Raw genomic sequence first — 14,598 nt, 5'->3', positions numbered from 1 at the left:
GCAGTTCCACCCGTATGTATATACCTACAAGAAATTATAAAATGTTCACCAAAAACCAATAGCAGCATTGCACTTAATAGCCAAAAATGATAAATATCCCATATATCCGTGGGTAAAATGAATAAATAAATTGGAGCACATAAGAATGAACAAACTGCTGCTACCCACAACAAAAGAGATAAATCTCAAAAACACGTTCAACTAAAAAGTCACACAAAAGAACACACATTTTATGGTTCCATTTCTATAGAGTTCAAATGATGTTAGAAGTCAGGGTGGTGGAAGGGGGCTTGGTAGATCGGGTAGTTTTCTGGACAGCTGTACAATTATGAATAGTGCATATTTCTTTGTGTATGTTATTTTAGGTTGAACTGAATGAAATTCTTGGTTTTATAGGTCAAAACACTCAAATATCAGCAATTTCATATGGTTCAAACTAATACTTCAATATGTTTTTAAAAACCCTCTGGTAAAGAAGAAAGAAATATCTAGCATTGATTGGCAGACCGCTACCTTTCTAGAAACCAACCTAAATGCTCCTGCCTCCTCTAGCCCTGTTTTTCTGCCACTTTGTCTTTAGTGGAGACAGAATAACAACTAGTTCCTACTTTCTGTGGGATAATGTTTCACGTTCACATATTGAAAGACTGTGATGAAGCTGCCCCTGGGTTCTGCAGCCCCAGTTCCTCTCAGCCTCCTCTCACTCGTCCCAGGCATCCCAAACCTTGCTCTTAACATCTGCGCAGCTTCTGGTGGAATGACAAGGGCCCACTGGCAGGCAGCAGTCTTGTCTGAAGAAGCTTCCTCGCTGTAAAAACAGTGTTTCTAATTCATCCACATAGAATAGCAAGATAATATTTTTTAAAGAAGCACTATTACCAAGATAATGTTTCTATTTACAAATGCTATCATTGAAAAATAGAGGTAGTGAGCTTTTATGGGCCTTGCGTGTGTCACAAAAGGCATAATCTTTACAACTAATTGAGATACCTTTATCCACAAGTTATGCAACCATATGCTTCTTTTGCAGTGCCGGGAGCATTTATCTCCCTGTGGGAAAACATCATCCATTCTCAGAATTCTGGGTACAGCCAACTCATTTTACAGTGGCAAGTAATATTTCAAACAGAAGGATTCCCCATTTATCAGACAACAAGGCAGACGGCTTCCCAGGGAGGGGAGAAGAAACACTTGGGCACCTTTGCACAGCATGCACAGATGGGCTGAGAGGGTGCCTGACGAAAAGCACTCCCTGGACGTGGCTTCTAACTGAGCCCTGTGTGCAAAGTTAACAATGGGGACATAGCATTTTCTTTATGTTATGTTATCTAAGAACACAATATAGCATTTTCCAGTATGTTATCTAATGCAGCTATGCTGATAGCACTTTAATTCGATGTCCTGGAACCACTGTTGTAAAGGGCCAGCAATTTAAGCCACTGCTGAGAAACTGCAAGGCTGAGACCAGCCCACCCCATCAGACAGCAAGCTCTGGGGTTCCGACTCATTGGACAAACTCATGGCAAGGTACATCCCTCACTTTTGAGGCCTAAAAGGAATCATTAGAAATACACTTCCAGGAGTTTATTCTTGTCTAGAAATCCTGTGGTAAATCATTTGTAGTAAGAACATCACCTATGGTGTTTCTCTTTAGTGTATATTATGGATTCATTTCAACAAAAGGATAATAATAATAACATCACCATTTGCTGAGCACCTACAATGAGCTGGATACTGTCCCATTTAATACTCACAATACTTCAATAAAATATGCTTAATATGGTTCAAACTTATACTTCAATAAAATATGTTTTTAACATATTCTTACATTCATGAATATGATAGACATTCCCATTGAACAGAAGGAGGAACAATGACTGAAGATGGATAAATATTTTCTCCCAAAGCTCACACAGCAGGTAAGTTGCAAACCAGGATTTGGTTAGGCACAATGGTTCACACCTATAATCCCAGCACTCTGGGAGGCTGAAGCGGGAGGATCTCGTGAGCCCAGGAGTTCAAGACCAGCATAGGCAACACAGACGCCATCTCTTCAAAAAATAAAATAGCTGGCTGCGATGGCACACCTGTAGTCCCAGCTACTCGAGAGGCTGAGGTGGGAGGATTGCTTGAGCCTGGGAGGTTGAGGCTGCAGTAAGTGGTGATCATGCCACTGCACTCCAGCCTGGGCAGCAGAGCAAGACTCTATCTATATATACAAAAAAAAGAATCCTCTGGGGCCTGTAAGAGCAGGGCCCAAGGAGATGGCTGGAGCTGAGGGGAATAGCTATGGTTGCGCCACTGCACTCCAGCCTGGGCAACAGAGAGAGACTCTGTCTTCAAAATAAAACAAAACAAAATAGGATTTAAGCCCTGGTAACCTGACGCCAAAGGCCACTGTCGTAACCACTGTACTGTGCTGCCATTCTTAGACACTACATGTATGTAATAGGGATTAACAAGGGTGGCGAGAAGTTACTAATTTTTGTTATATGTACCACAGGCACTTAAAGTACCTTATCTAATAAAATCCAATGAAGTAAGTATTACCTCCATTTCCTTCATGAAGAAACTGAGGTTCAGAGATTGAAAGCAACTTGTTAATTAGTGGCAGAGCTAAAACCCAAACACAGACCTGCCTGGCTCCAAAGCCCAAGGTCTTTTGTTATAGCTCTTTGCTTCAAACAACTCATTTGAAACTTGTTTCTAGGCTGGGCGCGGTGGCTCACGTCTGTAATCCCAGCACTTTGGGAGGCCAAGGTGGGCGGATCACGAGGTCAGGAGATTGAGACCATCCTGGCTAACACTGTGAAACCACATCTCTACTAAAAATACAAAAAATTAGCCAGGCGTGGTGGCGGGCACCTGTAGTCCCAGCTACTGGGAGGCTGAGGCAGGAGAATGGCATGAACCTGGGAGGCGGAGCTTGCAGTGAGCCGAGATCGCACCATTGCACTCCAGCCTGGGTGACAGAGCGAGACTCCGTCTCAAAAAAAAAAAAAAAAAAAAAAAAACAAGAAACTCGTTTCTAGAGAGCAAGCAGAATGATTCTGAATGTATTCATTAGATAGAAAGGACTGATTGTACAGTAGCCAATCAACCCCAAAACTTCCATTAACACAAAAAGTCTCCCTCCCTCTCACAAAGGCCACTCTAGTGACAGGATTCTCCAGGGCCACCGCCTGCTGCCTCCACCCTGCGGTGCTGCCATCCATTCACTAGACTGCACATAAGTATTTCCCAAAGGCAGTGGATGGAAGGAACCCCTGTTCAAAATGCAGATTCTGAGGGCCTCGATCTCTATTTTAATTCAGTTAGCCTGACCTGGGCCCCGCGTAATCCTGACGCAGGTGCTCAGCAGACTGTCCGCCCCTTAAGTAGCTTTGCTTTGGACTGATGCAGAATGCTCAGGTCTGTAAAAATGATCCTGGGAAATTGAGTCAGGAGGCACCGACCATGCTTGTGCCAAGGCTAGGCTGGGAGCAGGGGAAAGCAAAGAAGTTAAAGATGCAGATGGCTGACCACAACACAGTGCAGACAGTACTTGTCCTGGGGAGCTGTGAAGCAGGGCTGTGGCCACGAAGCAGTGTGCAGTTACACATCACAGTCTGCAGGGCCTGTGTGTCCAGCCAAATGGTTCCTTTCCACCCCTGGGCAAACATCTGAGCATGGTACGGTTTTGTTTCAAACCTCCAGGCCCCCCCAGTTTTGCCTCTGTGGGAATGACCCCTGCCCTGCAGGGCCCTGAGGCCACTTGCATTCTCCTTCCAGGCTCCCTTCCTGCCACTCCCACACCCACCCACCCCAAAACCCACACTGAGGTCACACTTGGTGACCTCATCCCCACCCAAAATACGCCTCCACACCTCCAGGCCTTTGCCCTGCAGGAATGTCCTTGGGCCTAGGACCTGTACACCTGGCATTCGGTGCTCAGCCCTGGGCAGCCTTCCCTGGCACATGCATCCTCCTTCTCAGTAAAACCTAGCACCTTGCTCCAACTGTCCCCAGCATGGAGTCTTACACTGGGCTCTTAGAGGTAATAAAGATGAATCTGTTTTTGTCAATATTTCAAAAATCTACCTGACATCCACTGCCCTCAAGCAAGTTACCTGGACCAGGTAAAGCACCAAGTTTCCCTATGTCTTGCTGGAATTACACCAATCAAAGCGTACCAATGAAGGGAAAAGAAATGACTATCACAAATGCTTGCACCTAGCAGGTGCCAAATATCCATCAAGTGGATGAACAATGAAAGAGAAATGTTTGGAGGCAAAACTTTCAAAACCAGTAATTGCATTGGAGACAATAAGAAATGGTGGCCCACTATGTGCTTTCCCTACTGGACTGTGAGCTACTGGGGGCCACCTGGCCTTCTCTCCTCTCATCCTCCATGCCTGGCAAAGGCCTCTTGCATCCTAAGAGCTCAAAGAAGGATGCTGGATCATCTAAGGGCAGGTAAACACCATTACCTGTGCACCCTGGCATCCTAAGCAGCTCCTAGGGGGACCCTGCAGACAGAGAGCCACCAGAAATGATAGGGAGGGATGGGGAGAAGGGCAGATGGAAGGAAGGAAAGAGGAAGATAAGACCCCAAGGAACTCAAGCCTATAAGTGAAACAGACAGACCATCTTTCCCCAAGTCCAGCACATGAGATCGTCATCATCTTTCTAGGGTCCTTTCTGCAGTGTTGTAAATACAGAGTGCTTGAACTAACAAATGTCCTGGGAGATGACAGCCAAAAATGGTGGAAGAAAGCAGTGTATTCCTAGTTTCTTACTACTACGATTGATGTTCTCACCAGCAATTTACTCACCACATCGTACTCTTAAAATCTATGCTATGATTAAATCCCATCTTTTAGGAAGTGTGAACCACCAATGCCATCTCTCTACCTTTGAGATGTCATCCTAGCATGTGATTGTAGAGCTAGAGTGACAGCTTCCCACACATCACTCCAGGCAACGTGCACTTGCTCTTCTGGAGATAAGGAGTCATGGAAGGAATTGCTCACAGGCTGTGGTCAGTTTAGCACCAGTCTGGAAGCATGGAGCTGGATGTCTTCTGTCTCAGAGGCTGACCACTCAGGGACATGGGGTCAACTGCCTGTTTGAATCAGGGTTATACCTCCTGCTAGCTGAGTGACTTCAGGCAACTTACTCAACCTTTTCAAACCTTGGTTTCTTTGTTTGTAAAGTGGGAATAGTGAACAGAATCCAGTGAGATGAGGCTTAAAAGAGAAGTCACATGGGATACCTTTTGCATGCAGTAAGCCCTGGACTGACCAAAACTGGCTGCTATTTTTTATGAAGCAAAGTGATTGAGAGTCCAGACCTTGCAGATGGAGCATCTAGATTTAGGTCTCAGAGCTGTCCTTGTTAGCCCTGTTACTTGGGAAGTTCCTTAATTTTACTGTGCTTCAGTTTCTTCATCTATGACAAAGAAATATCAATATACCCCCTTCATCAGGCTAAATGGCATATGGGATAGTCTTCATTGGTGCCTGACACACAGTAAGATCTCAGTAAATGATTGCTATTGTACTGGTGATAGTGGTCAAAGTGAGTAGCATGCTCCTAGTAGTGCACCATTGGTCTGCTGGGTGTTAACCAGCCATCTCACTTCTGCACTATGTGCTTGCTAAGTAAGGTCTGTTGCTAGCCTTGGCATTTGCAGATATACTCAAAAGAATCTCTTCTGGAGTCTTGGGTAGCAGCAGGACAGAAGAAGCCCAAAAGTGCTTCTCCTTCTTGCTCTGCCCACAATCCATGAGTAAGAGCAACAGGACCTCAAGGCCCACACACTTCATGGTACTGAATGCAGCCTCAAAGCTTCACATGTTACTTTTATTTTTCCTAAACACTGGGTTCCTGTAACCAATTTATCTTCTGTTATGTTAAACTTTATATGCCAGTCTTGATTTGCATTACTCTACTAATTTCCTTCCCAGCAATTTGAAGTCCTTAGGCAGGACTGAGCATCTATGGGTTGGTTGCGGGGGCGGGGGTGCCTGGAGAGCATCCTCTCAGAATTCTGAATGCACAAAACCTCAGCACTGTGCCTAGTTTAGAAACAGAAAAAGGGATCTTTAAGAGACAGTAAGGAAAAGCTTGCATCCCTACTACCCGTGGGCCCAAAATGCATTTTCTTAGCTCTAACTTGGAATCTTTGAGGAGCATATGGGCTACGGGCAGCAGCATCCCTGCTCTCATGCAGAGCAAATGTAGTCAGAGAACAGGCACATCTACAGGTGATGTTTCTCCAGGGGCATAAGTTTGCAAAGAAGCAAGATACCCCCTCTCCCCCCAGATAATTCTTTCATCCTGAGCAATAGCGTAGAAATACCAAGCAAAACTAGCTGATGAGTTACACTAGCTGAATTGGACACTGGCTGCAGCAGGGAAATCGGATTCAGCCTGCCCGGGGCACTTTCTAAACCCCTGTGCTGCTAAGACCACCATCTTCGTGAGCAGAGGTAGGTACAACCCAATATTGCCATCATTTCCAGTACTGGCAAAAAGAATAATTAAACTTCCCCCAGAAGTCAGCCTCTGTCAAGGTGCCAGACGCTTATCTGAGAAAACAAAGGGTCATCTGTTTCTGCATGCTCCCAGCCATCTTCCCAGAAGTCGGTACATGCCTGATATTAACAGCATCTGAACATCCAAGATCTGCCCCCTAGGGAGGCTCGCATCAATACCAAAGCTGGTTTTTGCAGGTGAAAGAGCCACAAGTTGGACACACTGTTAACAATTTGATAAGAAACCTGGGAGTCATCCAAAAATGCTATGAATGTCCATGTGTGACAACAGATCCCCTATTAAGTAACACAAGAGGGAACTTCAGAGAACAGAACATAAACTGCCTGTCCAGCTTTTACATAACACCCTTAGAAAAAGCAAGACGCGCATAAGCAATAATTACCAAGTTTTCAAATTTACTGCATAGACCATTGTATATTTGTAAACACCTCATAAATATTTGGGGGGATATTGGAAGGCACACCTGAAAACTATAAATATTTTTACATATTGTTGGACCCTTTTTTATCTGAGCACCCCCAGCAGCAGTCAAACCAGATAGTGAGATAGTGTAAGAGCCTATCTCACTTTATCTCAGCATTCTTCCTACATTCACCCAACAAATGTTAAATTCTACTGTGCACCGAAAACTAGTTTATCATTTCTATCACATAATAATTTAATGAGGTTTTAGCCTATCTGCCAATTAGAAACTGTCCCCATCTGATCACACAGCAATCACTAGTTTTAATGTACATTCCAAAGGTAGAAAATAGAGTAAGAGAAGGGAAAAGTGTTTTGTTTTTCCAAATGCATCAAAATCCAACTGAAGTTCTCGTTCCTTCTTCCCAGTGAATAACACCAGTGTTCGGGCAGAAGGCGGGAGAGGGGGGCTTGCTTGCATCTGGGGGAGCTCATGGCCTTTTCTGATGGTGTGAATAAATACCCTGGATGAATTTAATCCCTGGTAGAGAAAAACATGCAAGAAAGGGCATTTCTTTCCATGTGTATACCCTGGGCTGCCCAGAACAGAAGTCATCTTTGACACAGCACACCTGCCATGGATGACTCCAGATTGAGGCAGAAATTCAAAGAGGGCCTCCTGTTTGGCTCGGAAGGGCTTTTCCAGAAACAAAAACAAAAACAAACAAATAAATAAACGCATGGCAAATCCAAAAAGTTCACGTAACTTTAATACTTAGAATGTAGCAGAAAACATCCACGGGCAGAGAGGGGGAGAGAATTTGGCTCACTGATGGAGGGACCAGTGCAGGTGTGGGTGCCTAGGTAACAGCAGCTCACGGGAGGCTGTGGGGTGGCTCTGAGCTGGTGTTCTGGGCTCAGATCTGAAAGAGAGATGCGACAGCTCCCTGCAGCTTGGGCCCTAGAGGTCAATGAGCGGTGGGTCCCTGGGCGCACGGAGGAGGCTCAGACATCTCTGAAAGAACCTGCGCCACCACCCCTTCCTCTTTTCGGGATCGCTGTTCCCAGTGCCAGCCGCTCAAAGCCACTCTGGACATTTCACGGCTACCCCTGGAGGGCCTCCGCCCCCAAAGCGGACATGGACTGGGCACAGAGCTCCAGGGTGTGTGTATCCCACCCCGGGCTGCAGCCCCTTGATTTCTCAAGCCTTCGCAGCAACAGTTTCTCAGTAGGAGAAGCGCCGCAAACGCCCGCTGGGAAAACGCTCCGCAGGACCGCGGGCGCTAAAGCCGGGGACACCGAAGTAGTTTGGCCCTGGGCACAGCGGGGAGGAATCGGAGACGGGGCCAGGGGCAAAGACTTCCAACGTGGGCCTCAAAGATCACACAGAAGGAGAAACTTCCCGAGGGCACGGGCCAGGGTGCGCGTCCCTGTTTAGAGGTGCAGCCCTGGGTCCCCCGGGCAGGTGGTGCGGGGCTGGCGACAGGCGCGGGCCCGGTGAGACCCGGGAGCAGGTCTCAGCCCTGGCGCGCGGGGGTCGCTCTGCGCCTAGGGTCCCAGGAAGGAGAGAGGAAGGGTTTCTCTCGATCCCGTAGGACACGTTGCGGGCACTTGGCGGGGAAGGGACCTCGAACCCAGGCCCCAGTGGGAAGCGGCGGCGCAAACTAAGTTAGGGCACAAAGAGGCTTGGTCGGTGGGTCCCCCGCGTCAGTGCGCCCTGCCCGCGGTGCGCCACTACTTACACGAAGACTCCGAAGAGCAGGGCTCGCACCCCGATCTCAATGGCCAGCTCCCTCATGGTGCGGCCGGAGCAGCTCCCGCGGCGACAGCTGGTGCTCTCCGCGGCTCCCGCAGCTCGGCCGGCGCCGGCTCGCCAGACCCTGGGAGGCGAGGGAGGCGCGCTCCAGGCCGCGGGCGGGGGCGGAAGCGGGCGCCGGGCGGGGGCAGGCGCCGGGGAGGGCTCAGCCTAAACCTCGCTCCTCGGGCTCCGGGGCTCCGGGAAGCCGCGCCGGCCGCTCGCGATGCTGCGGACCCCGCGTCCTAGTGCTGAGCCGGGGCCGCCTCAGCGACTCCCGGCTCCCTCTCCCCAGGAGCCGCCTCCGCGTCCTGGGCCCGCGCCGGGCACCCGCGGCCCGGGGAGGGGAAGCCCGGGGAAGCCCCACCGCCGCCACCGCCTCCCTGCGCGCTCCCCGCCTCCCCCGCCAGTGGGCGGCCCCTGGGCTCCGCGCCCGGGCAGCGCGCTCGCTGGGGCTCTGCCCGCGGCCCCTCTGCAGCTCCTGGTCCTGCCTCCGACTCCCGCTGTCCGGGCTCTCGCTCCCTGGCACACGCACGCACGTGGGCATGTAGTGGACGATCGCTCTGGGGATTCTCCAGGGCTCAGGGCAGCCCTGGCCAGCCTCGGTCCCTGCCGAGGAGCGCTCCCTTCCTCCCGTGTTCGGCCCTCCCTACACGGTTCGAACCTGAAATTCTTTCTTTTTTCTAGGAAGTTCCCCAGAGATCACTCGCGGGCTTCGCTTTGCTCTCAGGAGATGCCAGCCAGGGTCCCGGGCTCCGGCACAGAGAGAGGGCAAAGGCAAGCCTGGCTCCCCGCCATGCCACCAGCGCCAGGTGGCCCCTGGGGACCGAATCCTCTCTCCCCCACCACCTGTCCTCCGCCCCCAGCAGCTTGGGGCTGCTGAGCTGTGGAATATGAAAAAGCTTTTGCCACTGTCCCTGGCCGGCGTGTGGGAGGTCAGGGTCGCTCGTCGCTGACACAGCATTCAATCAGCCGTCAGCCAGGCAGCAGGTAGAACCCGGAGCCTCATCCTCAGGTTCAGAGCCAAAAGCCCAACCCTGGCAGCCTAGGGGTCACGACCTCCAGCTGGAGCCCAGCAGGAGCTTGGATTTGCTTTCCCCAAACCTGTCAGGATTTTATCTAGTTTTCTTAGAATTTTGACTTCTTGGCTTCACTAATTTAAACCAAGCAGACATTTAAAATGCAAAACACACAGTGATTATAACCATTAGGTTGTTCCTGGGGAGCCCAGGCCTCTCTTGGATTTTAGGAGAGACCCCTCTGTGTGGGCAGAGGACACGGATTAGAAGGTGGTTCCTGGGACTGAGGAGCTACGGCTCAGTCCTGGATAAAAGGGGGAGCAGGTGGAAAGAACTTAGAAGAAGGCCCTTGGCATCAGCAAAGGGCAAACATACCCTACCTCCAAAGGAAACAAGTGCAGATCAGAGATACCTGAACCCAGACATCTCAGGGTCTAGGGAGAGAGAGGCAGAGGGAGTAGGAACAACCCAGGCTCTGTGTGGGAGGGACTCCAGCCCTGAGGCACCACAGGCAGGAGCTGTATCTGCTTTCCTCATCACTCTATGCCCAGTGCCTGGCACACTGTGGATACCTGGTTGGTACTTAGTAAATGAATAAATATTTATTCATACATATATATATATGGCTATATATGAGATATATTCATTCATATATATTCTATATGGCTATATATATGATATATATACACATATATATCATCAGGGACATGGGGTGTCAGGTGCAGGTAGGGTAGAAAGGTCATGGAGGTATGCTTCTGTCTCCTCTGTGTCTTGGGCCCAGCAACTACCTTGGACATAACAACTCCCATGGGTTGGCAAAGTGGTGTAGGAGAGCCCATAGGCAGCCCAGTGAACGCTGATGATCTGGGTCTGAGATTGTCAGGTGGCCATATTCCAGCAGGGCATACTGACAATAGCCCCTGACATTGGGGCACCACTTACCTATAAGCATCTGCTGAGTTTGAGCACAGCCTATGCAAAGTTGTGTGCTGGGTGAGACGATTCATAATCTATCTCTGCCTTCAAGAAGATGGGGAGCTGATAGACCACAAGGAGACATCAGGGAAGTATGCAAAGCACTATTAATAAGTCACAAACACATGCTTCAGAAATCTGGATCGCTCAGAGGTCAGAAGTTGGAACCACATCATCAGTCTGAGATAGCCTGAGGACACAGCCTCATGGAAAGGAGCTGGCTTTTGGACCAGACGCGATGGCTTATGCCTGTAATCCCAGCACTTTGGGAGGCCGAGGCAGGAGGATCATGAAGGTCAAGAGATCGAGACCATCCTGGCCAACAGCGTGAAATCCCATCTCTACTCAGAATACAAAAATTAGCTGGGCACAGTGGCACATGCCTGTAGTCCTGGCTACTCAGGAGAATGAGGCAGGAAAATGGCATGAACCCGGGAGGCGGAGCTTGTAGTGAGCCGAGATCGTGCCACTGCACTGCAGCCTGGGCGACAAAGCGAGACTCCATCTGAAAAAAAAAAAAAAGAAAAAGAAAAAAGAAAAGAAAAGAAAAAAAAAGGAGCTGGCTTTTGTAAGGCAAAGAAAAGAAAATAAGGGGGAGAAATTCTTGGTAGGGGCAAGAAAGTAGGTGCAAGGGAGCAGAAGTTGGAAGTGGTTTGGGAGGGCATAATGAGTTGACCTGTCTGACAGAGCAGAGACACCACCCAAGGTTAGGTTGGTGGAGGAGACCTAGTCGTGACAATCCTGCCCACCAGGTTCTGTTACTAGGGTCACAGAGAGAATCTTAAGTTTATCACTTCGTATTTGTATAGAGATACCCGGAGAGGGAGTCAAAAGGGGCATGTAACTTCACTTCATGGTCATTAAGAGACTCTGAAACACATAGATCTAAAGAACTACCCAATCAAACCCCCCATTTTGCTGGAATTTATTCTTCATTATCTCTTCCAAGTGGTCATCCAGTGCAGGGTGCAAATCCTGCCACTGAAAAGGCATTCACCCTTGAGGGAGCATGTACCCTCTTCAGATGGCTCTTTCAAAAGCATTTCCTTACAGGGAATTGCTACACACCACCTTGCAACTTACATCATTGCATTAGTCCTGTCCCACCAGCTACTCAGAATTATCACAGTCAATGCTTCTATGGTGGCAGACAACAGATGGCTCAACCTAAACTTATTTAAGAAAAGACAATTGAAAAGTCCAATGGAAGATCAGCCTTCACACATGACTGAATTCTGAGTGCAAGCAATGTCATCAGTACCTGGTTCTTTCCAACTCTCTGCTCTGTCAGCACTGCATTGACTTCAGTCTCAGGCTCCTGGTAGTTTCAAGATGGCTGCAAGCATTCCAGCTTTACACCCTCTCAAGTTCAAGTCTGACTAGAAAGACCTCTGCCTAGTTCCCAGAACTCCCAGCAAAAGTGTCATAGAATGTCATGCATTCTATGCATGCCAACCTGAACCAATCACTGCAGTCAGGGAACCATGATGGATTGATTGTCTCAAGCCTGGTCACATGCTTCATCCCTACCCAAAGCTTCCGAGTCTGGGGAGAGGCAACCCTACATATACAGGGCTGATGCTTTGGAGCAGGGAGAATGTTTGATGGGAAGGTAAACAACCAGGGGCCATCCTGTTCCATGCTGCATGGTGGGGTCATCCCCAACCATGCAGATTAAAGACAACCAGTGTGCCGCCCTACATTCTTGTCCAACCCCACAATCATTAACCAGTAAAAGGGAGTTATTCTGGGTGCTCCATGATAAGGCTGCCCAATTTCTACAACTGTCAATACAGACTTGCAATTTGTTGTAAGTTTGTGTTCTCTGAAGGTGGCTTTAAACAAAACTATGATGTCATCCTGGATGCTTGTCTTCAGCTGCCCAGTCTCTTCTTCCTCCAGTCCCTTTGGCAACCCTGTCATCTCCTCTAATGATCCCTTTTTCCATTTACCAAAGCCTGTTGTCAAGGGAAAGCTCTAGCCTTATTCATTATATAAACCTGGATCAGGATGTCTCTGGGGGCTCTCTCACACAGAAGGATCTATAATTTAATCCAGATCCTTCTTGAAGGACAGATAGGCTCTGATACCTCTGAAAAGTACTGCAGATGGCATCTTCAGTGCCCCAAATCACAAAAAGCAGGAAGCAACACCCACCCCCTTACCCCCCACCACCCGCCACCCCGCCCCACCACCCGCCACCCACCACATTCCTTCCATGTGTTTGGAGGTAGCTGGCTCTAGCAGCTGTTCAGCTATGAGCATATGCCAAGCAGGTAGAGCCCTCCTGAAGTGTCATGTTGCCGCACCAACAGACAAATGAGCGTACAGGGAGTCAAGAAGCAGAGCCAGGTTAGATAACGTGATCCAGCCAGAGCACCCAGGTGCCAGGCTTGGCAGCCCCTGCTGGATCTTTTTAAGATCCCCATGGAATGTGATGAGTCCTCTGGTGATGGAACCATGGGTCAGAGCTTCAGCAGCCTCAGAAATGCTTTGTCATAAGAAAGAGAATAAACATGTCAACCCCCCTACCAAGACATGATGAACACCATAGCAGTAAAGTGCGAGACTGATCTTTGAAAAATCACTTCAGTATCTTGACACTTATTGAGTGTAGCTTTCTCCAATGCTTTTGTGGCTGCACACATTTTCAAAGTGCCACTTTGGGGAAATCTCCCATTTCCCCATATTTCATATTGAGCTTCATATTTCATATTCCCTAGTATTTCATATTGAGCTTATGGGCATGCCAAGAAAATAAATTCCATCCCTCTGTAGTTATGCTTGTGTTATTAGAGTTTTTTTTAAGCCCCCAAACAGTATTGTCCAGCATGCTGACCCCAGATTGACCAGACTTTTGACCGTTTCCAAAACCCAGCCACCTCAGAGAGAACACAAACTTGTAACAATTTCTTATCATCTCATTTTCAGAAATTATACTCTGTATCTGAGTGCTACCTACCCAATTGCTCTAAGAGCTGTCCTGGTAACAGGCAGCCAGCACAGCAACCCTTATCCACAGAGATGTACATTTCCAAACTTTCCTCTGTAGCTGCCTGGCATGAACTTGATGATGTAGCTGCGATCCAAGAGGGATTTCAGAAGGTTACCAACTTCAACCTGGTCCATGAATATCTTCCATAATGGTCTCAATAAATATCTGCTTGACACCTCCAGGGATGTAGAAATCACTCATCACTCATTCCATTTCCAGGGAGAGTAGAAACAGATTTTTGAGTAGAAACAGATGTTTGAGTAGAAACAGGTTTGCCTCTAGCCTACATCGATGGGCCTAAATTGTTCTTTGGGGGCTACACAGAATAAATGTAATGTCTATTCTTCTACAATATAGCCCTTTAATTATCCTACAACTACAAAAGAAGATAGGGATAGATATGTAGAGCGAGAGGGAGGAAGACATAGTCTTCTCTTTCCCAATCTAAATATTCCTTCATTTCACCTTCTTTCAAGCAGCAATATTTATAAGACCTCTGAGAATAGAGCACTAGACCTGATGCGGAACTCCATTAGGCCAAATTCCACATAATAAAAAGTAATTTTCTGGCCAGGCATGGTGGCTCATGCCTTTAATCCCAGCACTTTGGGAGGCTGAAGCAGGCAGATCACTGGAGGTCAGGAGTTCGAGACCAGCCTGGTCAACGTGGTGAAACCCTGTCTCTACTAATAACTCAAAAATTAGCCAGATGTGGTGGTGGGTGCCTGTAGTCCCAGCTACTCGGGAGGCTGAGGCAAGAGAATTGCTTGAACCAGAGGAGAAGGTTGCAGTGAGCTGAGATTCGCGCCACTGCACTCCAGCCTGGATGAGAGAGTAAAACTGTGTCTCAAAAACTAATAATAATAATAAAA

The 14,598-nt window shown here is 48.3% G+C and overlaps 1 protein-coding gene across 4 annotated transcripts in view; it reads right to left on the bottom strand.

Annotated features, from left to right (window-relative positions):
• The window catches only part of PLPP4 (phospholipid phosphatase 4), a 144,698-nt gene extending 135,564 nt beyond the window's left edge, over positions 1-9,134 (bottom strand). For 2 of the 4 annotated variants that reach the window (XM_063727783.1, XM_054522964.2), the window contains exon 1: positions 8,685-9,134. In XM_063727783.1, coding sequence (XP_063583853.1) covers positions 8,685-8,740 — 56 coding nt within the window. In that variant the 5' untranslated portion in view covers positions 8,741-9,134. The remainder of the gene's footprint in view (positions 1-8,684) is intronic. The other 2 variants (XM_054522961.2, XM_002821210.5) reach the window with 2 other exon arrangements.
• Positions 9,135-14,598: the final 5,464 nt, after the last annotated feature.

Source organism: Pongo abelii, chromosome 8 (assembly GCF_028885655.2).
Source record: "Pongo abelii isolate AG06213 chromosome 8, NHGRI_mPonAbe1-v2.0_pri, whole genome shotgun sequence".
In the NCBI taxonomy this organism is placed as follows: Eukaryota; Metazoa; Chordata; class Mammalia; order Primates; family Hominidae; genus Pongo; species Pongo abelii.
This window is presented reverse-complemented; position numbering and strand designations above follow the sequence as displayed.